This window comes from Heterocephalus glaber, unplaced genomic scaffold (genome assembly GCF_053883595.1).
Source record: "Heterocephalus glaber isolate CG9 unplaced genomic scaffold, H.glaber_assembly_v1.0 deba00001550, whole genome shotgun sequence".
Taxonomy (NCBI): Eukaryota; Metazoa; Chordata; class Mammalia; order Rodentia; family Bathyergidae; genus Heterocephalus; species Heterocephalus glaber.
Window position 1 is genome coordinate 8,930,684 of NW_028258343.1, and position 26,188 is coordinate 8,956,871.

At 44.9% G+C, this 26,188-nt stretch overlaps 1 protein-coding gene and 1 long non-coding RNA gene across 3 annotated transcripts; one reads left to right on the plus strand and one right to left on the minus strand.

The window, feature by feature from the left end:
* Positions 1-1,050: 1,050 nt before the first annotated feature.
* Fuca2 (alpha-L-fucosidase 2) lies at positions 1,051-16,948 on the minus strand. 2 transcript variants are annotated; one of them, XM_004846043.3, is made up of 8 exons: positions 16,642-16,927; positions 14,977-15,219; positions 14,064-14,251; positions 11,338-11,677; positions 9,318-9,528; positions 8,950-9,140; positions 3,197-3,305; positions 1,051-1,871 (listed from the first exon to the last, which is right to left on the minus strand). In XM_004846043.3, exons 3-8 carry the CDS (start codon positions 14,206-14,208, stop codon positions 1,731-1,733), a joined length of 1,137 nt encoding a protein of 378 aa, XP_004846100.1. In that variant the 5' UTR covers positions 14,209-14,251; positions 14,977-15,219; positions 16,642-16,927; the 3' UTR covers positions 1,051-1,730. The 2 variants fall into 2 exon arrangements, with proteins under 2 accessions (XP_004846100.1, XP_004846098.1); XM_004846041.4 differs by lacking the exon at positions 14,977-15,219 and having other exon boundaries at positions 16,642-16,948.
* Positions 16,949-17,087: 139 nt separating this feature from the next.
* Positions 17,088-25,336, plus strand: LOC147824228 (uncharacterized). The gene is made up of 2 exons (XR_015442497.1): positions 17,088-22,155; positions 22,901-25,336. It is a non-coding gene; the product is annotated as an uncharacterized LOC147824228 (long non-coding RNA).
* The last annotated feature ends 852 nt before the right edge of the window (positions 25,337-26,188 follow it).

Genomic DNA, 26,188 nt, shown 5'->3' on the forward strand with positions numbered 1-26,188 from the left:
TTGCAAAAGATCCATCTCCCTCCTATTTCTATTATTTTTGTTTATTCAGAACCATGAAAAGCTACAAACAGCAGCTCTCTAATAAAATGTTAATTGGTATTTAGAACTCCCTAAGTATTTAGTCACATAAATACTGTGGCATGATTTGAAATATTCCATAGTGGCAGCGAGTACAGCTGCATGTGCCTGTAATCCCAGCTACTCAGGAGGCTGAAGCAGGAAGGTCACTGGAGCCTAGAACTTGAGGCCAGCCCAGGCAACATAGCGAGAAACTGTCTCAAAAAAATTTTTTTTAATTTTTGATAGTTGCAAGAACTTCAACAATGAGTAATTTTTTTAAAAAAGTTTTCAAGCTTAGCATGATTTTAGTAAACAATATGTGTTTAATTTCACTGATTTTTTAAACAATGAGATGTCTGCAGCTGATTAATGTGACAAAATGGAATCAAAGCACTTAAAGAAACAATTGTATTATGCATCTTTTGTTGAGAGGAATGAGTTCTTTAATTGGTTTTCCTTACTTATATCAACATCAGTATTATTTGTGCTTCATTCTAGGAGATTTGAATAGATTTCCTAATTTTCAACTAAGTTTTCAACTTCAATTTGCTTGACAACAAATACAATGAACAATTAAATTTATCAATTTAAGTTGAACCTCCTATTAGCCCATCTTCAAAAAAGCCGTATCTCAACCCCCCCCCTAAAAAAAACAATCTTAATAGTGGTGATCTGAGCAGTGATTTTATCTTTGAGTATATCTCTTTTTATTAAATATTACTTTTTAAAATAAATTTTATTGTATTTTATCCCACTCCCCCCAAGTCCCCTTCCCTATGTACAAAAGCTGTTTCCATTCTTTTCCTTCTATTTTCACTTTTTTTCTTGTCCGTCCCTTCCTTTCTCCCTCCCTCCCTTGTTCCCCTTCCCATTTGAACCCTTTCTTCCCATTTCTCAACATCCATTATTTTTTGAGTATTATCTATAAGTTCCAAAATATCTACAGTGACCATATATTAGTTTTAGAAATAAGAGGAAAAAGACAAGATGCATTGGAAATGTATATAAGCCCAAGTTTATTGGATACCACCTACATTGTAAACCAGGGCTGCCATGACAAAAACCGCAGCCCAGATAACTCAACAGAAATTTATTTTCACACAGTTCTGGAGGCCAGAAGTCCCAGATCAGGATGTCAGCAGATTTGGATTCTTCTGGCACCTCTCTCCTTGCCCTAGCACATGGTCACCTTCTTGATATATCTTTTTACAGGGCTTCTCTGTCTCTTTCCTTCATAAGAATACCTGTTGTGCTGGATTAGAGCCTCACCCTTCTGACCCCATTTAACCTTAATTACTTCTTTAAAGGCTCTGTTTCCAAATACAGTCACACTTCTGTTAGGGCTTCAACATAAGAATGGGGGGGGGGAGGAATTCAATTGATAGCACCAATAGTTCCTAGGTAGGATAAAACAGAAACATTTCCACCTCTGACTCACACATGAAAAAAGATTCAGTTTGGAGAAACTTCAACGGCAAAGTACACTGGAAAATTAAAATAGTAATGTTAAATAGGGAAAACTTAGGAAATAAGTTAGGAAAGAATTTTCCTAAATAGTTTCTTGATTTTTATTGATCAGTTTTACATTAGCGTTCTCCATGTAGTACAATTATAGAAACCTGCCATTTCCAAGTTCAGAGGTAACTGCAGCAGGGGCCTCTCAGCTGCACTTACATCATGTTCGTTAGTTTGAGAGCCCAGCCCCACCTAGTGGGCATCTGATGAATGCTTAGCCGTGGCAATTGCACCATCAAGCCATTTGGCTTCAAAGAAGTCCAGAAAAGTGGCTGTGCATGTCCCAGTAGTTTTACCTGAAATTAGAAACATAAATACAAATGTCTCTTAAGGGCACTGCTTTGACTCACCAACTTTCTATGGGAAGCAGGGAGTAGCATTTCTCAGAAAAGCACCATACACAGAAGATCCCTTCCTTTATGTTTAGTGATTCACAAGCTCTTTTAATTCTTGATCCAATTAAGTGGATACATTGATCTTGCCTTTCTATTACTCTCAAAAGGGAAATAAATATGAGGATACCGGGGAAGAACTGTAAAGGTAGAAGAGAGTGTTAGAAGAGGGAAAATGCCAAAGAAAGGACCAGGGACAGAAAATTATTGGAACCATGGATTCTTTAAGTGTATTGTTTAATTTCCATGTGTTTGTATAACTTCTGTGGTTTCCTCTGCCATTGATTTCTAGTTAACTTTGCACTGTGATCTGATAATATACTCTATATGAGAACCAATCTGACCAACTAAGGCCTGCCCGCTTGTTTCACAGAATGTTTGGAGAAAGCTCCCTGCTCTTAGCCACTGTTCCTCGCCACATCTTCCAGTAACCTCTACTAATTAATAATACATAAATTTAATCAATTATTGCTATGCTTTATACCCTCAGTCTTGACTATACCAAGGGAATTCAAATAAGCAGTTCTGTATGTATTTTAGAAATAGTTTGAAGCATAAAATTTTGTGTATCAGGTGGATCAATGAAAATAAAACCCATGAACTTTTAATGATATCAATTTGTGCTAACGAGGACACAGATAAGATCGAAAGATAACCAGTGTCCTGTCAGGGCTTCATAGATGTAATTAAACATTAGATCAGAACATCATCTTTCTGCATGATCAACCACACACATTAGAAATGAAATATGGAAAGGTGATAAAAGAAAAACTTCCAAAAGTATCATCAGGTTCTGAAAGAGCAAGCTATAAAATACACCAAAATGATCTCAATGCCAGACCTGGTAATTACAACAGATTAAAACAGTGGGGTGCTGACACCTTTTTTTCTGATATCTTCTGGAGTGTTATGTTGGGGAATTATAGTTGTACGAAAAATCACTTTGGATGCATGCAGTGAACCTGAACAATGTAGAGTAACTAAGAGGAAAAATGTCTATTTTACATTGCTATGTATGGAGATAATGGGTTTTTTTAAAGAAAAATTTTCTTAGAAGTTTCAAAAAGTTTTGGCCAAACATTTGCCATTGACAAAAATCACCTTAAAGTTACTCTTACGTACAAGAGCAACACAGATAAGGTTCTCATTGAAATTAAAGCAAATTATGTCTCATTCAGTTATTTTAGTCAGCAATTTAAAGGAGGAATAAAGATAAAATTCCCTCTTACCTCTGTTTCCCCTGGAATAGCAGTGGGTTGGGCAAGAACCAGCTGTCCTGAAATGGGCCACTTAAGGAAAATGGCATAGACTAATTTTTCCTTAGGTTTAGATGTATACCTGGTTAAAAGAAAAAAAGAGCACAGAAACAAGTCATTATATCCCATCCTTATTTATAGGTCAAATTTGAGGTTATTTTCAGTAATACTTCTATGTGGTAAATATTTACCAATGTCTCCCTTAATAAAAGAGAAGGAAAAATAGCCCACAGTGGTATAAAAAGGACTTCTGTTTTCCATTCCTCCAATACTACAATGAAGCTCTTGGGAGAGAAAGGTTTTCTTCAGCTGGGATTCCTCTTCAGACTGCACTCACGGAGCTGAGAGAGGAGAGCACAGGTGAGCTGCCAGGGTAGGGCACGAGAGCTAGACAGCTTTCTACCTGCTGGCTCAAAGCTTGTGTTCACAGCCCTACTGTGCTCCTTGTTAAGAATACAAAACAAAAAGAAACAGAGTTCTTTTTCTTACGGGCCTGAGACTAGAATGGGAAAAACTCCCACAAATAACACAAAAGTATGTGTTTTCACTATGTGAAAGTATGTATACTTTCATATACACTGAAAGAAAAGAAATTGAAAAATACAGCAAAGGCTTCTTTTAGACTGGACCATCAGAAAGATGTCTAAGCAAGAAAATGACATTTAATCTGAGGCTCACAGGATGAATCTGAATAAAGAGAGTATGCTCTGCAGAAATCCATTCATTTGTCCACTCAAGTTTTCAGCAATATTTACGGAGACCCTAAAACACCAGCCACTGTGTCCAGGCTAGACGTACAGCACTGAACAAAGTTCTCATTCTCTGGAGCCTGGCACCTGTGAGAGAAGCTGGGTTGAGCAAGCGAATGTGCTCTGAGCGATGATCAAAGCTGGGAGAAAGCTGCAGTCAGGAGAGACGCTGCATGGGGCATTCGAGAGTGGAGACAGAGCAGGGGAGGGTGTGCTCTGAAGAATGAGGAACCGTCAGGGAGGCCACCCGCCGCCCAGGAGGCAGCACAGAGACTGGAAGAGCAGACAGTGCCCAGTGCCAGTGCGAAGGAGCAGGCATAGAAAGCCTCCCAGGCAGAGGCCCAGTGCAAGGCCCCAGGGTGAGACCATCCCCGGGAGGGAGCTAGGTACCCAACAGCAAGGTGGGTGAGTGAGGGGAGGAATTCGGAGCTGGCCAGGTCAGAGGACCAGATTTCACAGGCCCTGAGAGGCTCTGTAAGACCCCACTTTTTAATGAGTTTTATTGTATTTTATCCCATTCCCACCCTCAACCCTCCTCCCCTATGTTCAAAAGCTTTGTTTCCATTTTTTCCTTCCATTTTCCTTTTGTTTTTCTTGTCCTTCCCTTCCTTTCTCCCTCCCTCCTCCCTGTTCCCCTTCCCATTTGAATACTTTCTTCCCATTTCCCAACATCCATTAACATTTCAGTCCTCATTTCCACTTTCGGTTCTCACACCAGAGAAACAATGCAGCACTTAAGCATGTTTGTCAGAAGACCTGGCTTTTTCACAGACTGGAAGCTACCACAAGAAAGTGAGCATGGGAGTGGCATTGTTTAAATTTTAGTCTCATTGTTCTGTGGAGAATAAGGGAGCAAAAGGGCAAGAGCAGAGGTCAGTCAAGAAGCTACTGAAATAGTCCAGTGGTGAGACAACAGAAACCAAAAGGATGGGAGAGGATGAGAACTACTGCAAAGAGGGTAAGAAGTGGTCAGATCCTAGCTGTACCGCTGAGATAAAGGTGGTGGCATTGCCAGGCACGTTGCCATATGCCCGGAAGCCCAGCACTGGGGAACTGAGGCAGAGGATCGCAAGTTCAGCCCAGCCTGGGAAACTTAGCAGCTTAGCGAGATCCTGTCTGAAAAAAAGAATGAATGGATGGATGAAGGGGGCTGGGGATGTGGCTCAGTGCCAAAGTATGGTGGATTTAATCCCCAGTACCACAAAAGGAAAAAGAAAAAAGATAAGTGTCTGCTGATGGAATGACTGTGGATGGAAGAGAAATGGGAGTTGGGAAGAAAAAGGAAGGGAAGTTAAGGGCTCAAAGGTTTTTGGCCTGACATCCACCTAAAAGGATGAAGCTACTGGTAACTGAAATAACCACGGGTTTATAGTAACTTAAAATCAGGGCTCAGTTTTGGACGCATGAGTTGAAGATGTTCATGCATTCAAGTAAAAATTCCGAGTAGGAAATTAAATATGGGAGGCCGGAGTTCGAAAAGAGGTCAGCACTGGAAATAGACATGTGGCAAGCCCATCTACACAACACACTTAAAGCCCGGATAATGGACAAGATCACCCAGGGAACTAAAATACACTGAGCAAATCAGAAGCCCAAGGACTAAGCCTCAGGGACTTCAAGATTTATAGGTTGGGAAAATCAGGTAGACTCACCAAAGGAGACTAAGAAGGAACAGCCAAGCAGTGTGATGAAAACCAGGCGAGAGAGGGATCAACTGAGAATAAGCTGCCAATAAATTCAGAAAATAAGCTCAGCACTGGATAGGCAAGGTAAAGGCCACTGCAGGCTTTCACAAGAGCAATTCTGTGGAGTGTGGGAAGCCCATGCTGAATGGATCCAAGAGGAGAACTTCAGCAAGGAGTTGGAGACACCATTTACTCTAGATGATTTACTAAAAGAAAAGGAAGGGATGAGAAGGTAGCTAGACACATCAGCAGAGTTGAAAGAGTACTTTTGCAAGATGAGAGAAATAACATGTTCGTATGGTGACAGGAAAGAATCTAATAGAGCAGGGAAAAGAAAATGAGTGCAAAAGGAGACTTGCTGCAGCAATGCTTACGTGGATGATCAGGGATGACAGCCAGAAAACAAGGGTTGGCCTCAAAGCCGAAGTGAGATAATTTGGCACCATGTGTGCATGTGTGCATTTGTGCTCACACTTAGCTGTCTGGGGAAAGCCATGGAATGAGTGGAGCTGAATTTAACCACAGGTGGGATCCTGTCAAGTGAGAGGAAGAAAAGGTTCAGGAGTTAAGGGTGTATGCAACGGATTAAGGACAATGCTGGGCCACAGATCCAACCTAGATATGGCAGAAGATCTGAGAGCTGAGGGACAGAGAAAAGTGACAGAATTAAAGATGGCCCGATCCTTGCACTGTAGCTCCCTTTCGAAGCTGAAGGGCTACGTTGAGTGAGCCACAATCTAAGAGGTGGTGGGCAGTAGGGCACTTCAAATTAAAACCATGGAAAGGGTGCAGCTGCTGGTGATGCAAGGCCTAAGGTGAGACGAAAGGAAGGCATAGCAAAGGTACAATGAACAGGAGCCCCAGAAAGGAGGTGGACAGAAAATCAGAACTGTCGGGTGAGATATGAAAACCACTAAGAAGGATTTTAAGAATTGTTCTGGGAACAGGAGCAGCAAGCCAGGCTAAACTCCAGAAAGGCTTTAAGGTTTGACCTGGGAGTGTGTAGATTATAGCCAGCAGAAGGGAGGCGGGCATCATGACGAAGCCATGGCGGAAAAGAGCTCCTAGGCAGGAGGATGGCAGGGCACTCGGGCAGGGAAAGGGTGGGAGTACAGCACTCAGCTTCATAGGACTCATTAAATATTTTACTTATTTATTTGGATTTTTTTGAGACAGAGGTCTACTATTCAAGCTGGCCTTGAACTCACTCTGTAGACAGGCTAGTCCCAAACTTGAGCATCTTCCCGACTCAGCCTCCCAAATGCACAGGTGTGCACCACCACACCCAGATCTGGCTATTATCTTTACTAAAATAAACACTTGAGGGAATGATGATTAATGATTGTGAGCTCCCAGACCAAAGACCCTTATAGTCAATTTCAAGCACAGAAACAAATTCCCAAGTCTGATTGAAACTATCTGTAACATACGGGCTTCACTGTGGCTCACTGTGGCTCACTGAGGCTTCTCCCAAACCCAAGATTCTAAAATTGTTCAACTACTTGCTTCTGTCTAGGTTTGCTTACTTTTTTTTTTTTTTTGGTACCGGGGATCAAACTCCGGACCTTGTGCTTGCGCTGCAGGTGCCAGAACCACTGAGCTAGATCCCCGGCCCTGCTTGGTTTATTTTCTGGTGAGTTGGAAGTATGCTTTAAGAGATCCAGCCCCCACATCAAATCCCACTTGGTATAGTCCGATTCAGATACTCACTGCCACACAGAACCCTCCCGAGCTCAGAGAGAAGCCAGAGAGAAAGTTTTTAAAGAAGGTATTAGTTGAAAGAACAATAAGCCAGTTAAGATAATTTCAAAGAGACTTTGGATCTCAATTTATTGGAATAGTATAAACAAACAACATTTTTTAAAATCACTTGAAATAGTGCTATTGTTTTGAGCTGACTTTTTCCAATCTTCTTATTGTGGCAGGACATAATGAAATTTGCTGTCTTTAACGTGGTATGAAATACGTGCATAATGTTATACAGCCGCTGCCACCGTCCATCTCTGAGGCTCCACCTTGTACAGCTCCACTCCTGGAGTTTGACTACTCCAGGTACCTCATATACATGGACTCATATAGCATTTGTCTTTTTGTGATTAGCCTATGTCAAGTCATACAGTGTCCTTTATGTTGTAGCATATGTCAGGATTTCCTCCCTTTTCCAGACCGAATATGTACACACCAGAGTATACACACATATCACCTTTTGCTTATCCATTCATTGTTAATGGACACTTGTGTTGCTTCCACATTTCAACTATTGTGAATATAGTTCTGCTATGAACATAGTGGAATTACTGGATCATAGAGTAACTCTATTTTTAAATTGGGGGGAACTGCTGTACTATTTTCCACAGCAACTCTACCGTCCTGCATTCCCACCAGCAGGACACAAGGGCACCAGGCTCTCCAGGCCCTCACTGACACTTCTTTTCTTTTCTAACAGCAGCTGTCCTAATAGGTGTGAAGTGCTATCTTGCAGTTTTGGGGCTGCTTCTTGTTGTTTAGTGAGGTTTTACATTTATTAAAGATAGGGAAAGAGGTGTGCTCTGCAGAGTGAGTGCAGGCCACTGAGAAAGAGAGAACACAGTAGCCAATTTGTTGTTCTTCTGAGACAAGGTCTCACTGTGTGCCCCAGGCTGGCGTCCAACTCACTTTCCAGCCTCAGCCTTCTGAGTGCAGGGAGTAGAGTTGAATGCCAGCAAACCCAGGGCACACCATTTTTATTTGCATTTTCCTAGTGATTAGTGATGTTCGGTATCTTTTCTCTTACACGCTGGCCATCAACACCAGCACAATTGTTATCTAGGTAGGGGCACGGATACCCGGTGCTTCTTACCCTGCCACCTTCCTGGAATATTCTCTATTTTGGCTGATTTTAGACCCCTACTTTCTCTGCCTGTGGACACATCTTGTTTGCTAATATGATGGAGTAAGACTTCTGCAAAAGTTAGAATTCACTGAATTGACTAAACAATAGTCTGTATTACATTAAACCACTCAGAATTTTTTCACTTACCTGAAGAGCTTATAGTTTCATAAAAGCTGACTATGGTTTGGCTAAAATGTGTCCACCACTAGGACTTACCTAGAGATGATGCAAGCAGAATCGGATAAACATGAACTATTCAAAAACATGATCATTTGTCCCCTTCCTTCTCTTGGGTAAAGTTGGAAAGTGTGTTGGATAGGTAGATTCATCCAAGTTCTTTTTTATCCAGTTCTCTCTATCTCTGAGAAATGTTAAATGTCTTCCTCTATCAGGTAGTGCTCTATGACCAGAAAGACTTACCACACATCTGGGGTGAAAGTTTCATTCTGGAATCGCCAAGGGTGAGTTTTGTAAATGGCTTCCCCGTTGACTTTTAACCAGGTCCCCATTTGTCTTAATCGCTCCTCAAAAATGGCAGAAATGGTGCCATCCAATGTGGGCCCGACGTTCATCAGAAGATTTCCTCCGTATGCAACCGTTTCCACAAGTTGCTAACAATGTAAGAATGGGTACAGTTCTTAAACACATAAAGACCATTCCATTTTTCATGTGCTGATACACGCCCTGTGTGCGCGGGCCACTGAACCATCCAAACTATAAATGACATTCCCCATGCAACCACACTACTAAGAATACAACAGGATCAGCCCCCAGACACCTCACTGTACCTTCACCAGTTCTTCAATCGTGAGGTAATCCGTGATTTCAGCATCTCTCCTGTAGCCCCAGGAAAACTTGTCTATTGTCATGCAGTTTTCCCACTTATGGAACAAGAGATGACCCGGATGATAGCGATCCGTGCAGGTGTAGTATCCCCCATGCTTACAGATGCAGCGGTCTCCCCAGCGGTCATTGGTGACCACTGTGTCCCGAACTGGGCTGAAATGAAAAGTATAATTTTTTTGAAGTTTCTTTTTTAATGCAAAAAGAAATGCCACTGAAAAGAGGTCCACCCGAACCCACTCCTGAAAAAGGACCATAGCATAACACACATAATGGGAAGCCCGCGGTTCCGAGGTCAAACAGACCTAGGCTGATTGGAGTCCCAGCTCTGTCACTGTGTAGCTCCCAGACCTACAGCAGGTCACCCAGCTTGCCTACATAATGAATGTCCTCATCATTATTGGAGTAAATGGAATTAGTGTAAGACAGTCCAGCGTGGCCAGTGCAGATGCACTCACAAGTCTCTTCTCCAAGAACTGTATCATCTCTCAAATATATTCTAGCCTTTCTCTTTCTCATGAAATGGTGCCTACTATTGAAAAAGATCAGAAAAATTGAGCGTTGACACCATGTGAAATATCCCAACATTTTTTATCATGACTGATAATTCAAGTAGAGGGAACAGAAATCCACTTACAGGGGACAGTGGTGTGTTTTGTTTTGTTTTGCTTTGCTTTGTTTGTTGTACTGAGGATTGAACCCAGGGCTGTTGCACTGAGTTACACCCCTAACCCTTTTTTATTTTAAAACAGGTCTAAATTCTCCAGGCTGAGTTCAAATTTGCAGTTCCTCCTGCCTCAGCCTCTCAGAGTGCTAGGATAAAAGGTGTGTACCACCACACCCAGCTCAGGGGGTGGATGGGATAACATACTAAAGTGGCTCTGAGTCTTTTCCCTTGGCAGGAGTTCCTCAAGACCCTGCTGTTCACAGTATCTGTTCTCCACAGGGTGGGGATGGAGCTCAGTGGTAGAGTGCTTAGGTGGTGTCTGTGAGACCCTGGGTTCAATCCATAGTCTCCCCACCCTCCAGACAAGCCGAGCTGGTGCCCCACACCCATAATCCCCACTACTCAGAGGGCTGAGGCTGATTCTGTCTCAAAATAAAAATCAAAAGGGCTGGGGATCGAGCTCTGTGAAAGAGTACCCGGGTTTGATCTTCAGTTAAGGGGGGGCGGGGAAGAAAAGAAAAAGAGTTCTCCAGAACATTTGTATCTGTGCCTTTGGTGGACCCAAAAAGCGGCCTGACTTCATAGCACAAGACCAGGCGCTTTCTACTTATAAATGTAAACATGGCCCGGATCAGTCAAGCCTAATGGAGAAGCGCAGGCAGCACTCAATGCACTCATACTCTTGACCTCGCCAAGAAGCAACAGGAGAGCAGGATGTGGCGAGGATGCTGAGGACAACGGAGAAGAGGACACAGATGCAGCCTAATCATGGGAAAATGAGTGGGAGAGGAATGAGGGCGGGCGTGGTGGTGCACTCAGCTGAAGCAGGAGAATCACAGCTGGTTCAAGTTCAAGGCCAGCCTGGGCTACACAGCCGAGACCCTGCCTCAAAACAACAACAGCAACCACAACAGCAAAAGGAGTGAGAAGAACTGCAGAGCACAGCAGAAGCAGGGATGTGTGGGCCAGAAGGTGGGAAGAGGGACCCACATGATTACTGGACTTCAAGTTCTTGATCTTGCGATTTTTTTTAGTCTGATTTCAAACTCAGACAATTGGTTTGTACTTGACTCCCGATTTGTTTACTCCTGGTTGAGTAAGTAGTGATACAGTCCATAACATTACTTACAGTGATTTCTGCCGGCGGGGGATCAAGACACTGCTGTCCATTAAATAGCTCTATACTTTAAATAGACCCACCATTTATAACCTCATATCATGAATGAATCTGGGAATGCAAACGTCATGCATATTTTAGGAGCACTTGAGGCAACTCCAGCGTCCTAGAGCACACACACCTCTCATTGTACAGCCAGGCTAAGAAGCCGGTGCTGTTCCAGTAGGAATCCGGCGCCCCTCCATCTCCATCAGACCACAGCACCTCGGGCTGGTACTTGACCACTAACTCGTAGAGCTCGGGCAACATTTTAGCAGCCGGAAACTTCTGCTTCTGGAAGGAACCGGATTTATCCTCAAGAAACAGTGGGTGAAACCATTCAAAAAGGGAATAGTACAGTCCAAAATGCAGGTTGGTTCTGCTCCTAATGGCCACCTCAAGTTCCCTGACAATGTCCCTCTTCGGGCCCTCGTCTACAGCATTCCAGTTCCAGGAGTACTCTGAACCCCACAAGGTAAAGCCTGAAAGTGACAGGAAAAACTCTTGTCAGCATTAGCAATCTTACTTCAATAAACTTCTACCTGAAAAAAAGGCCAAAACAAGTCAGATGTGATCTATACATAACTGCTTCTACAAATAACTGTTTCATGGCAATGTTTTTCATAGCATATATTCTGCTTTTAAAAGAAAAACAAATGAGAATTTAAACAGAATGAGGTGGGGTTTTTTTAATGGGCAAATTTTATCTGGACAGACTGATCTATCTCTAGCATTTTTTCTCTCAGACTCTAAGATCCTGGAGGAGTAGTATCTTGTCCGCAGCATCCCCATTATATCCCAGCCAAGTGCTAGCACAGGATCTAACCCCAAATAAGCAACCAGCACATCACTGCTAAGGTAGAAACATCTTCCACAACTACCGAGCCCAACAGTAACCACCACTATTTATAATGAAGATCCTAAGACACCCCTGCAAGATTCTCATCCATCTTCTCAACCGAAGATTGCCTTGTTTTAGCATTATCTATTTTTATTTGGTGAGATCTCAGAACACTAGTGATCGTGTGCAGTAAAGCTCCTTTAGCTTGATAATTCATTTAACCAAAAAGGAAAACACAGTACTCCCAAGTAGTTCTGTACTTTAAAACACACCCACCATTTATTATCTCATCCTACGCTAAAGTCACAGGTTTAGATGCTGTTCTTCAAATTACCCCAAAGTGAAGAATCTACCAACTAAGTAAGAAAAATAATGCATAATGTGTGCTTTGAAATAACTCACATTGTAACAGAAATTTTCATTTAGATTGGTAGTCGTTCTATATGAAAGTGTTAGAAGAGATATATAAACAGAAATACTTAAGAAATAATATCAAAGCCTCAAAATTTCAGCTAATTTCTGTTTTTATCTACTAAAGTACAAAAGAATCTTTGCAAATTGACAATAATAAGATGCCTTGTTAATCACTTTACTCATAATAAATTAGGGCAAGTCTAAGACAGACTCACTCATTAGATTCATTATAAGATTTTTAAATAGCTGGCACTTACTCCAAAGATGTTTGTGGCATTCAAAGCAGTGTCAGTACTTAAGGTCTTATTTTAAAATGCTCACTTTGACCTGCCTGTCAGGAACCCCTGGTGTCAAGCAGTGCCCTTACCCCAGGGGTCTGGAGCTCAGTGTCAGCAGCAAAAGTCACCGAGAGGTCTTCCTCACAATCCAGCAATGCACATTCCACAGGCAGTAAAAACATCTGACAAAGTGTATCCTTGAAAATGTACAGATGTGGGCTAGAGGATCCTTACAATTTGATTGTGTTTTTCTAAGAACTCGTTATACACAGTATGATCAAAAAATATAGTGAGTGTTTAAATTAAAAATTTAAAGAATTTATTATACTAAAAGACACATTGTCATTAATCCTATTCAGAGTACTCTTCAGATGGGTAGCACTCACACTCAGGATGGGACAGCCTTAACCCTAGCATCGCAACAGGAATTAATCCCAGCATCACACATTCTAGGTCCTGCCACCTCTGAAAAACTCTACCCATGACCACATGAGGCTTTGGGGGAACATCTAGACACAAGCCAGAACAGCCATGTAGGAGACACACACACACACAATGGTACAAAACTACAGAAGCATAATTCACATAGTGCCTTTGCAGAATACATTAAGATAAAGCAAAGAGCTGGGCATGATGGTGCACATCTGTGAACTCAGTATTTGGAGGCTGAAGCAGGAGGATGCCACTAGTTCAAGGCCAGCCCTGGCTACATAGCTAGACCCTATCTCAAAAAACAAAACAAAAACAAACAACAAAAAAAAGATAAAGCACAGAAGCCAAGAAGCTAGGTATGGTGGCACATTTCTGTAATCCCAGCATACTCAGAGGCTGAGGCAGGAGGATTGTAAATTCAAGCAATTTAGTGACTTAGGGAGACCTTGTCTCAAAATAAAAAATAAAAAGGGCTGGGGAGGGAGCTCAATGTGAAGGCCCTGGGTTCAATGCTGAGTACTGGAAAGAGAGAGACAGACAGACAGACAGAGACAGACAGACACAGACACAGAGAGACAGAGAGAGAGGTGTACCTTTCCAATAGTAAATTTTATACTGCAACACCCATCCCACTTCAAATAGCTTTAGCAAATCTTGGAAAAATTATTAAATGTGCATATAAGTAACTGTGACCACCTTTCCTCTTGTTTTGTGGAGCATACAGTCTGTCTGTATCCCTACATTGCCCCCCAATGCAGGCAGAACACGTGGCCCTTAATTTCTAAGCAAATCTAGTCTCCACTTCTGGTTACTGCTAACAGAGAACCGATTTCAGTGCTCTAGTGTCTTCTTTGCATTTCCTAGCCACTGTCACATCTGTCTGTGTGTGCTGGGCTTACTTACCTTCGTGATGTTTGGAAGTCAAGACAATATACTTGGCACCAGAGGCCTGAAAAATATCTGCCCACTGGCTGACATTAAAAAATTTTGCTGTAAAGAGTGGTCCAAAATCTTCATATTTAAAATCTGGAGGATAATTATCTTTCATAAAGTTCACATATTTTGGTATCTTTTGGTTTTGCCAATACCACCTGTGGGAGGAGAGGAAACAACATGAATGCCGTGGGGACAAACCACTGCAATAATTGCCCCAGGTCCCACTAATACCTCCCTCTCCATGAATGTTACTTGGATTCTGTCACTTCCCCTTCACTTTGACTTAGCCCTAAGTAAATCTTACATAAACCAAAACACCCCTCTTATTTTCCATCTATTCCTTGGGAAATCTCTGCAATAAACTAGAACATTCTAGACAACATGTTCTCTGAATTCTTCACTCTTCAATCACAGCACATAGTATGTGTCTTTACAGATCAAGGCACTTGGTAATAGAAGTGACTAAAGCTTCAAAATGGAAGAGGCTGTACCTAAAACATAATTTGCATTTATTATAGTCACTAGCAGAAAACACACTTTGGGAGGAGGGTAAAGCAGAAAGAGAAGCAACAGTAAATTAAGAAGATGCTGTTATTTTAATAAATAAATCAGCCTTCCAGGATTACTTGTTCTAGCACTCTGGGAGGCTGAAGCAGGAGGATGGCAAGTTCAAGGCCAGCTTTAGAGACTTAGTGAGACACGGCCTCAACATTAAAAAAAGAAAAAGAAATGGAAGGGGGGCCTGTGGCTCAGCGTGAACGTCCTGGGTTCGACCCCCTAGTACCACACACACACATGAATTACTTGTGTTTACTGTGAGCACAATAGTGAGCTTAAACTGCTTCTGCAAGGCTTCACAAGCAAAATACATCTAAAATACCTCAGAGAGCCCAGCAGCGCCAGTCCTCATGGAGTTGTCTCTGCCCCAACCTCTACTTTATCCATCTCCTCTCCTTTCCTCAGCGTATTTGCACATGATAAGCAAATCCACAGTCAGCGAGGCTCCCCCAAAGATGACCAGGAGGCTCTTCTGGGCGCTAAGACCACCAAGGGCCACACTTGGCAGCAACCACTGTCATGTGCCGGTCTTCAGTCACGCGTGTCCTTTCCCTGTGTCTTGCAGCTACGACACAGAAAGGGGGCCATCCTGGCCAGTGACTCTTGAGGGAAGGGCAACCAGAGAGATGCTGGGAGTGGCCCCTTCCTAAAGACAGCAGAAGCTGTCTTCCGGCCTTTGAGCAAGGCCGATGGTGGGGTTACAATGCCTGGCTGCAATCATGTGACTAGAAGGGTCCGGTGCACAGAAAGAGAGAGCCTGCATCTTTGACTTCAACTACTTGGAAACTTTCCTTTGATGCTGGAGGTTGAACCAGGGCCCCAGCCTGCACTTTTACATTTTGAAATTAAACTACAGTGATAGATAATACGAAATACAGAGATAGATCCTTTACAGATGGGAAGAGGTACTAGAATGGAGGGAGACGGAGGAAAGGGAGTGCAGAGGAAGTAAAAAAGAATTAAGATGTGTTGTGTACCTATACCCACTCCCCATCATGAATGTAATGATTATGCATAGCAAACATGTACTAATAAACGTAATTTTTTTAAAAACTGACCTACAAAAGAGAAGCTGACAGAAACCTGAGCACAGATACATACACACACATATTCACCTACATGTACAGATATACCTAGATGATAACATCTCTATCTTGAAAAACTTCAGACTTGAAGCAATCAATCAGGAAAGGTATGCACAACCATTCAAGAGATTACATACTTTTTTTTTTTTTTTTTTTTTTACAAAAAACTCAAGACAAAACCTAAAGTGCATTATTCACACCCTTTTCAAACCCGTTAAAAACGCCCTTTAGGTGGCCTGTAACCCGGACACTACGGAGACTGAGGCAGGGGATCACTGAGTTTGAGGGCACCCTGAGCTCCACAGGCCCTGTCTCCAAAAGAAAAAAAACTTAAAATTTTAAAACCCTTTTTAAAAATTCTTGGAGGCACGCACGCTAACACTGACATAAATCACCAGCGTGTAAACACTGAGGCGGCCCCGCCTGCAGTCCCAGCTACTCAAGGGGACCCTGGGTCCCGGAGTGAGAGACCCAGAGGTTTCAGCCCGGGCACCCTAAGGAAACCCTGTTTCAAAAAAGTCAGAACAAAACCCCACCAACGTGTGCGCAAATACACAGCAGCTTCACACCCGGATGTGCTCTCGCCCGCCTGCGCGGCCTAAAGGCCGCAGGCAGCAGGCAGCAGCGGAGCAGCCGAGGGCAGAGGGCCGACGCCACGCGGACCGACCTCGCTGTCAGCGCCCAAGGGGCTGAGAGCCCGTGCAACCTTGTGTTGGGACACACTCCAGTCACAGAGAAGAAACCCAACACCAAACGGCCCTCCAGCGCTCCATCCCCAGCACCAGAAACGCAAAGCGCTGATGAAACCGGAGGGAGGGAGGGGACCCGGGCAGGGTCCGGGGGCTGCGGGTACGGAGGGGACCCAGGGCGGGGTGCGAGGAGACTCGGGCCACAGCGCTCACCAAAACCATTCGCTGCCGAAGCTGGGCACGGAAAAGACGCCCCAGTGGATGAAGATGCCGAACTTGGCCTGGTCGAACCACTCGGGGAGCGGACGCGCGTCCAGCGACTCCCAGGTGGGCTCAAAGGGCGCGGCGCTCACGGCTGGGGTAAAGTCGGGGCGCAGGAGCAGCAACAGCAGCAGCGGTGGCGGCCCTGGGAGCTGCGAGGCCCGCATGTCCACGCGCCTTGCACGCTCCCTGACGCTCCCCGGACGCTCCCCGGACGCTCACCGGACTGCGCCTGGCTGCTCTGGGCTGTCCTTCCGCGTCTGCGGCTAAGTAAGCCCGGCCACGGTCACCTGACCCAGGGCAGCTTGATCACGTGACGGGGCCGACGCCCCAGCTGGGCCCTCCGAGGGAGTGAACCCCGGAGGGCCTCATAGCCGGATTGTACAACTAAGAAGCCCAGCCGCCACCCCGAGGCCAGCCCTGTGGCCGGTCGGCAGACCCCCAGCCTACCCACTGGGAGGAGGAGGCAGTGAGTCGTGTGACTTCACTCGCGAGCCAGAGCGAAACCCCCGGAGAGGTCAACGCGACACCTCGTGACTGCGGGACGAGTTGGAACCCGTGCCCATCCCTCCCAGGCTGGAGCTTCGAAAGTAACCTAGATCATTAGCATCTTCTGCTTTTGCCCCGGAGTTTTGGGGTGTCAGCACCCAAGCTTCCAACTCGGAATTCGTATCTGTGAAATTGCAAGAGTTGCAAGTTCAGGGTATCTGGACTGGCACCTAGGAGTCTGCCTTTCTGCCCAGGGCCCCCGGGAGACGCCTTTTTTGAGAACGAACGCTGCTGTGGCGGCAGAAAACAGGGTGATCCGAGACAGGTGACCCGGGCAGGAGGAAGAGTTAGGAAATCTGAGTGCGGGCCTGGGCAGAGGAGTAGAGGGGAAGGGTTCATGAAGGACACCTCCAGAAGCTCATCTCTGGTACCTCTGAAACGCCTTCAGCACAAAGCCAGAGCAGACACCTTCTGCCCCTGCAAACCCTCCTCCTTCCCTGGGACACCTCTTCTGGGACACTTACTGCCACTCCCCTCTCAGAACGTCTGTGTGCCCCATAACATCTTCCAGCCCGCAGGTAGGAGTCCATGCCTGGGCCTTGGGGTTGAGCCGATGCAAAGTTAATTCCCCTCAAGGCTGCACAGTTCTTAACTGCAGCCACCACCACCTTGACCGAAGCCACCCCTGCAGGTACAGCCAGCAGGGTGCGAGACACCTTCACTGCAGTGCTAACAAGTTTCTGTCTGGAAGACAGGACTCTGGGAATCCCCTGGACAGCCAGTCTCCTCGATAACCGGGTTTGATCTAAGGCAAGGTGACAGTTCTTCTCCAGGCTTAGAGACCCAGGATCATCTGAGGCCTCAGGGGCCACCAGACACCAGGCACATTTGAATACAAAATGGGCTTCTCCTCGCTCCCTAATCACAGGTTTGCATATCGACTGCAAAAGACATTTTCACATTGCAGTGATGTTGAGAACCTTCGAAGGGACCGTGCACGCTGACAGTTCGGCTCTGGGGGCCTGTGCTCTCACCGGTGTCCTGGTGTCATTTCCCAAGTGAATTCCAGGTAGCAAAAGATTCTACCTTCTAAATAATTATTTTAACATGCAACAAATTACTTACATTTCCATGTATTTCAGGTTAAGAGTGCTAATCCGAACTGCTACTTGGAGATGAAGATATTATTTAGTTAGTAAGTACAGCCTTACACCAGGTATGGTGGTGGCACATGTCTATCATCCTAGCACACTGGAGGCTGAGGCAGGAAGAATGCCACAAGTTTGAGGTTGGCCTGGGTTACATAGTGAGTTCAAGGCCAGCCTGAACTACATAGCAAGACCCTGTCTCAAAAAAATAAATAAAAGTACAACCATGTCCTAAAAGTATAGTCTGTAGGAAATACTGAAAACCTATCAAAGAGCTCCCTAATGTCCTGGGGAATGCATACATATCCTAGAATACCAGATTGAGAACCATTGACATAGAATTTGGAAGGAATTGGATAGTATTACTTGGAAATAAAGAGAAAAAAAGAGATTCTGTGGAAAAAACAATATGTGTTAAATGGCAGAAAGAAGCTGGGCATGGTGGTTCATGCCTGTGAACAGTGAATTCTGGGAGGCTGAGGCAGGAGGATTGAAAATTCATGCCTGGACAATTTAGAGACTTAACAAGATCTTGTCTCAAAATAAAAAGGGCTGGGAGCATAGCTCAGTGTGAAGGTCCTGGGTTAAATTTCCAGTACCACCACGATAAGAAAAAAAGAAAGAAACAAATCTATGAGATATTTTGTAACATGGCCACTGGTAGAGACCACACTGACATCACCTCGCAGTCATGTGCTAATGCTTTGCTGAGCTAGTCTTTGCATGGAAAGCTAATCCAGGCTGAATAATAGACCCACAACCCATTCAGGCTTAAACTCTGGATTTCAAGATTTTGATAGAAAATCTAGAAATCTGAGAGAAACACCAGCTTGTCAAGGAGCACAGGGACTCCTGTTCGAGTCTTTCGGGGGCCTCTGGCCTCCCTGGAGGTCACATCAACGAGCCCTGATCTGATGCTATTTGATTTCAGACAGAGACCATAAGGACAGAGGACAAACTCTTGAGCCCATAACCTGGAGTCAGTCAGAGCATGTTGCGTTTTCTTCTGAGGGACTTGCAAAGCTGCTTTGCTAAAAAATAAGAAAATCAAAATAACACTTCAAGTGGGTCTGTAGGTGCACACCGCCCATGGGTAACTAAGAGCAGAACAAATCATGTCTTCATTTTTCTCTCTCTCTTATTGGTTCACATCTCTGCTCAGCTCTGCATGTAAGCATGTTAATCAGTTAGCAATCATTATAGAAGGCTGGCAATACAAGCCAGGCATGGTGGTACACACTTGTAATTCCCAGCACTCTGGGAGGCTGAGGGTCACAAGTTCGAGCCTAGTGTGGGGCAACTTAGTGATTTAGCAAGACCCTGTCTTGAGAAAGAGCTGAGGAAGTAACTTTATACAAAGACCTGGGGTTCAATTCTTTTTTTTTTTTGGTACCAGGACTTGAACTCAGGACCTTATGCTTGCGAGGCAGGTGGTGGAACCACTGAGCTAAATCCCCAGCCCTGGATTCAATTCTCAGTAGCAAGAAAAAAATACATAGAAAGAAGGAGCAGAAAGGGATGGAAAAGAAGCTGTGTGAACCAACACCCATGATGAATGGATCATTATTACTGCAAAGGTGCACTAATAAAAATAATCTAAATGAAAGAAAAATTAAATAGAACAATTTTCAGGTTTAACAGAGACATCTGATTACCAACTTTCACAACATCTACTTCCACACCCCCTCTCTGGAGCAGCATCTAGAATCCCCAGCCATTGTTCTAAACCTGGGATTGCCAGGGCTCCAGGAAAAGCAGAGCCTCACTGACAGCTCCACAAGGTCATGGGAACCGAATTGCCCATCAAGTAGGCCTCCTCTGGAGCTGCTGAACCAGCGTGGAGATCATGATCCGCCAGACCCCAGCCCACAGTGCCCCCTAAAACTGCGCTTTTGTGGAAACATTAGCCTGGTCCACCTCGTCAGACTTGTGCTCCCTTCAGTTTTTCAAACGGAAGCCCTTTTTCTGTCTTTTCTTAGCTTCTCTTTCTATGGCGACCACTTTAATCTTTGTGAGAGTTGTGTTCTCTATTTTCTCTTACTTTCTGGTGAAGGCTTTTTCCTTTAAATTTGTGCTGATTGCCTCCATTTTAATTCCACCATCACTCAGCCAAGGCCCATGCTAGCAGAGATGAACCTAGAAGTGAGATCATAATCAACCAGACCCAGCAAGTCCACCAAACAAAGCTGGTCTCCCTCTGTCAAGGGACCAGTCTGGCCCTCCTCCAGCTACTTAAACTGAAATATCCTTCCTATTTTCTCTTCCTTTCTAACTCTGCCTAATAAATCAGCCTATGCCTATCCTTTTCTATGATGATGTCAAGAAGCTTCCCAGGCTGAATTGAAGTCCTCATCTCCTTGGACCCCATCTGGTGATGGGCCAAGGTCACTTGGGGTGTACCTGGTGAAGGAAGAGAGATGAGGTCTTTGTTTTGGTAGTTACAGGCACACCGCATGGAACCACCGCATCCAGCAGCCACACGGGGACAGCTGCTGGTGCAGGGGTTGGGGGACCAGCCCTTGGCAAGCTGCCAGGGGTGGAGCTGGTGTCTGCATGGCCCTCGAGGACATGTTCTGGATCTTTGTGTGGGATTCGGATGACAGCCACTTCCCAGAATTCCTCTAGCGGCCAGTGGAAGAAGAGACATTCTCTCCGAAGCTGACATGGGCACACAGTTCCTCTCTGGAAATGCAGAAGAAAAACATGCAGAACACGCTGAGCCCATCTGGTCTTCATATGGCAAATACCTTGGCTTCGTGGAAACAAGAGAGAGTGGGTGGCACAACAGAAATAAAAGGAAAACATTCCCTTTGAGGGGCCTGGGAATAGGAGTACAGGAAGGGGCCGAGAGAGTCAGAAGAGGGAGGAGCACAGAGCGTAAGGCACGGGGTCCCCAGACTGGCTCAGCCTTTGCCCTGGGGCTGTGGAATCTTGAGTAAGAGTTCACCCTGGCCCTGCCCATTTCCTACCTGATAAATGTGGGTGGTAATGTCACCAGAGGCGTTGAAGGTGTCTAAAAAAAGAGACAAGGACCTCAACCCGGCTTATCCAGTAGGTTCTTGACCCTCATCACAGAAAAAGAATTTCAGAGGTGGGTGTGGAGGTACACACCTGTCTGTAATCCCAGCACTCTGGGAGGCTGAGGCGGGAGGATTGTGAGTTCAAGCCCAGCTGGGGCAATTTAGGAACCTAATCTAAGATAAAGGAACAGGTTGAGAGAACTTCAGATAGACCAGAGAAGGGAAAGGAAGAAGAGGGCAGGAACAAAAACAAAATGAAACACACAAAAGAAGTGTTTTTTTACCTACTCTTTACTTTTTTTGTATGTAAGGTGAATTTTTTTGATTTAAAAATAATGGAGAACTTTTGGGAAAAGCAAAGAATTACAAAAAAGAAAACTGAAATTGTACATAATCTTTAAAAGCTTATCCATCTTTACAAAGCCCACGAGGCTCATCCCTGTGTTAGGCACCAGCACCCTTCAGGGGGAGCCACTAGTGCCTCGGGTTTCACCTTCCAGAGAGGCCTAAATGGCCCCGGGCCAGGAATAATGTGCCCGTTTCTCTTGAGGGTCCGCCCTCTGTTTCTTTGAGTGTACTTTTAGATTTCTATCTAATAAAACCCCTCCCATGCCTTAATCCTGAAAATTCTTTTTTTCTGCAATGAAAGTCAGCAAACCTGTGAACCTGTCCTTACCTCAGCTGTGGGAATCTCTTCCTCCTCAGGCCCTGTCTGGTGACGAAACCAGAGGCCGGGCTAGGCAGGGCGTCATCGCGGTGCGTGGAGGGGCGCTGACCGCGTGGGAACAAACCAGGAGCCCCTGGCAAAGGTGAGCGAAGCGGGAGGAGGGAGGTGGAGGAAGAGCACCAAGAGGAGTCCCCGCGGGGCCAGGCGATGCAGGACCGCCGCTTTACAAGGGAGACCCCGACTGCAAAGTTTCTGTAGGCCCTGGGTGTCCTTTCCCAGTGCGCGCGGGCTGCTCTGACCCCACGCTCCTCTCGCGGTGCGCGAATGTGGGGAAGCCACGCTAGAATTTTGGTTCCTGCCTTTATTTAACAGGATTGTGAAGGGACTCAGGCAGAGGGGCAGGTTGGGAATTGCCCACCTGCGCCGTGACTTGCGTGGGCCCCTGGTACTTCTGACTTCCTGGGCTCCTTCCTCTTCCATTTAAAAATAAATAAATAAACAAACAAATAAATAAATAAATTTGTTAATGTTAGGCAGGAAATCAGACCTTAGCCGGCCTGAGGGACACGGCAGGGGGAGGGGGGTGGCGTGTTTACCAGGTAGACTAAGAAACAACGATGACAGTGTATAATACTTGGATAATCTTTTGTTAGGCCTCACACCTTAGCAGCCTCACGGAGCACAGTGACACCCTAAGGTTACACACTGTTTCCTCTTCATACCTGGCCACTGGCCAGCTAGCTCTAAGCCAAGGCGCCCAGCATTCCTGGCTGCCACAACCTACCGCCCAGGGCTGTTAGGAAAGGAAATGGGCTTTAAAAACCATCCTGCCTTGGGCTGGCACCTGGTTTAGGTTAAGAGTTTATCGTTTGTAAGTTTCTTCCCAGATTAAGGCCCTGAGGAAACACTGATCAGCTAAGAAGGAGCAGAAGACATTTTGCAGGTCTGCGGTAACTTCTAAGTAAAAGGTCCGTAAGCGTCATAATTATCCCAGTTCCCCAAACCCCAGGAGTAACTTTTGTGGGCATAAAAAGGAATCCAAACTCACGCTCAGGCCCTGCCTGCCTTCTCCCTTGAAGGCATAACTCTCTCTAACTTTTGCAATAAGCTCTACCTACACTTCTGCCTGGCCATCTACATGACTTGATTGAATTCTTTCATCGAGAGCACAAAAATCTGAGGACCAAGGAAATGAGAGGACAGTTCCTTGCTGCATTGGGACCTGGCTCCCCAGTGAAATTACAACCTCATAGGTGCACAGGCGAATATATTAACATTATATAGTAAAACGCTCTGACATAATGGCTCTTTTCCGCCTTGTGAATTTAGAAAAAATGAAGACATTTTGTGTATCTCCGCCAGTTTTGTGTACACTGTGCCTGCTGCCCTGATCCAAAAGACAACCCTGGACAACCTAGAGACACAGAATAATATGCTCTAAAAATAGACAGTTCAATTAAATATTTATAGTAATGTGAGACAGGTCAAGTGCATTAGAAGAGCAGCAACTGGATGCAACTGTCATGGGAATTTTGTAATCCAAGAGGGAGCTTTTTGTTTTTTTGCTGGTACTTCGGATCGAACCAGGAGCACTCTACCACTGAGCTACATCCCCAGCCCTTTCACCCTTTCTTTTGAATCAGGGTCTTGCGGAGTTGCCCAGGTGATGTGAATCTTGATTCCCTTGCCTCAGCCTCCCTCCGTGCTGGGACTCTTGTGTGCATCACACTGCACGGTTTAGAGAGCTGGTTTTGAAAGAGCTGGCATGCACTGTTTAATGTTTACTATATGTTACATGCTGGCCCATGTGGATTCATGTTTCTCATTAAAGTCCCACAATGTACTTTCAGATTTACAAAGTACTTTTATTACATGCATTCTATAGCTGCGGATAAGAAACACAGAGACTTCTGGGCCAGGGATTTAGTTCACTGGCACCTCATCTGCCTCCAAAGTGCAAGGTCCTGAGTTCGATCCCTGGTACCCCAAATAAAGAAAGAAAGAAAGAAAAAAGAGAAGCACAGAGACTTCAACAAGTTGCGTAAATGTTCTTAACCATCACATTAAACTGACGAAAAATCCCTATACTCTTGCATTGCAAGAATGAAAACAGTGTTCCTGCCCCTCATTTGTTTGGTCAATGCTTTTTTATTTCTTTTAAAAATTTTTACTAGTACACATTTGCAGTCCCTAATGTTCGCATTCCTTGTGTGGAGTTGGTGCATGTACACAACACATCTGCATTTCTTTCCTCATCCCTTTTCCCTCCCTTCCCGCCCCCTCCTCATCTCTTGATCCCTCCCCCTTGAGAAAGATCTATCTCCCTACTTCCTATTATCTATCTTGTATTTGGCTCCTTATTTATAATTTGAATTTCACATAGAAGAGAAACCAGGTGCTATTTAACCTTGTGTGTCTAATTTATTTCACTTAACATTATGATCTCAAGGTGCATCCATTTTTCTAAAAATGACTCAAGTTAAGCATTCTTTATTGCAGAGTAGTACTCCACTGTGTATAAACACCACATTTTAAAAATCCATTCTTCTGTTCATGGACGTATAGGCTCCTTCCAACATTTAGCTCTTTGAATTGTGCTGCTATAAACGTGCAAATGTATACATCACTGCGATAAGATGTCTTTAGGTCAAAACATATTTATTCAGCCTCTACTTTGTGCACAACACGGAGCTGAGCTCAGGGTCATGAAGGCATACGTGGAGTATGGGTCCCCCTAGGAATTAAACTTTGAATAGAGGTCTCAAGATGAGTCATTAGGTCAGCAGCAGCGGAAGCTGGGCTGTCCAGGCAGAGGCCAACAGCCTGCATCCAGTGCCCAGGATATAAAACCGGCCCTCGGGAAACTTCACAGGGAGAGGAGCCCCATAGGGACAGGCAGTGGAGAGCACCCTGTGGAGAGCTGAGCAGGACTTGCTGCCGTGGCCTGGATATTCCGATCCATACACAGCTCGGGGAGCTCTGTGGGGAATCTGTGTGCGACACTAGCAGGTGGGAGCTCTCCGTGTTGGGCTGTTTCCTGGAGTAGCTGAGGACGTTTCTCTACTGCTCACCACTCGCCATCTTCCCGGAAGTCAAAATATAACTAATTTAAAGAAAAAAGTAAAAGATACATGACAGGAAATAGAGAGATAGACTTTATGGAGATGGAAAAGAGACCCGGGGATTGGGGAGGTACACGTAGGGTGGAGGAGAAGTAAAAAGAATCAAGATGCAAGATGTATATATACCAATTCCCCAAAGCAAATGTATTTACTATGTATCACAAACATATACTAATAAAATCTCCAAACATCGTTAAATAATTTGTTTGTCTCTGATTTGTTTTCACTAGTTCTGCTTGAAGCACCCACCTACCTTCTGAGCAAAACTTGACAGGTCCCTCAGAGGGTGGCCTTTCCACAGGGTTGTGGTGGGGACCCAGCATGTGCAAAAGGAAGTCAGCCTGACTTCCGTGGTCCTGTGGGGAGAGCCCTGATATTGGACCCTGCACGGCTGCCCTGGTGCTGTGGCACATCTGACAGGGACCTTCTGAGCTCTTCAAGGGAGAATGAATGCTCCCATCTGCTTTTTCTCTTACACACACACGCAGGCCCTTGCACATCCTAGGCAGAGGCTCTGCCACTGAGCCACACCCTCGCCCCTCTTATTCCGGACTCATCCCCCTCTTTCTGAGTGCCTGGATGACTGTGGCTGGCTCCTCACAATGGTCAGTTCTCCACAGCTGGCTCATTTAATTCACGTGGATGCCCATCTATTCCATGCCCGGATGTCTGCGTGTGGGTTCTTAAACACAGTTGCCTTGTATGGTCAGTTCTTTCCGTTTATACACTGTAAAAGACAGATTAATGCCCCGTCCCAAGAAGGTTTGTTTCTAATCCTTGAAATCCTCTAAGTATGTCATGTTACATAGCAAAGAGAAATTTACTTATTTATTATGTCTTTGTGGCACTGGGGATTGAATTTACGGCCTTTGCAGTGAGCTAAATCACCAGCCCTTCTTTTATTCTTTTTTTTTTTTCTTTAAGACAGGGTCACACTAAGTCACTAAGTTGCCCAGACTGGGCTTCAATTTGTGACCCTCCTGCCTCAGTCTCCCAGACTGCTGGGATTATCAGCACATGCCACACCACCTGGCTGGCAAAGAGGAATTTACA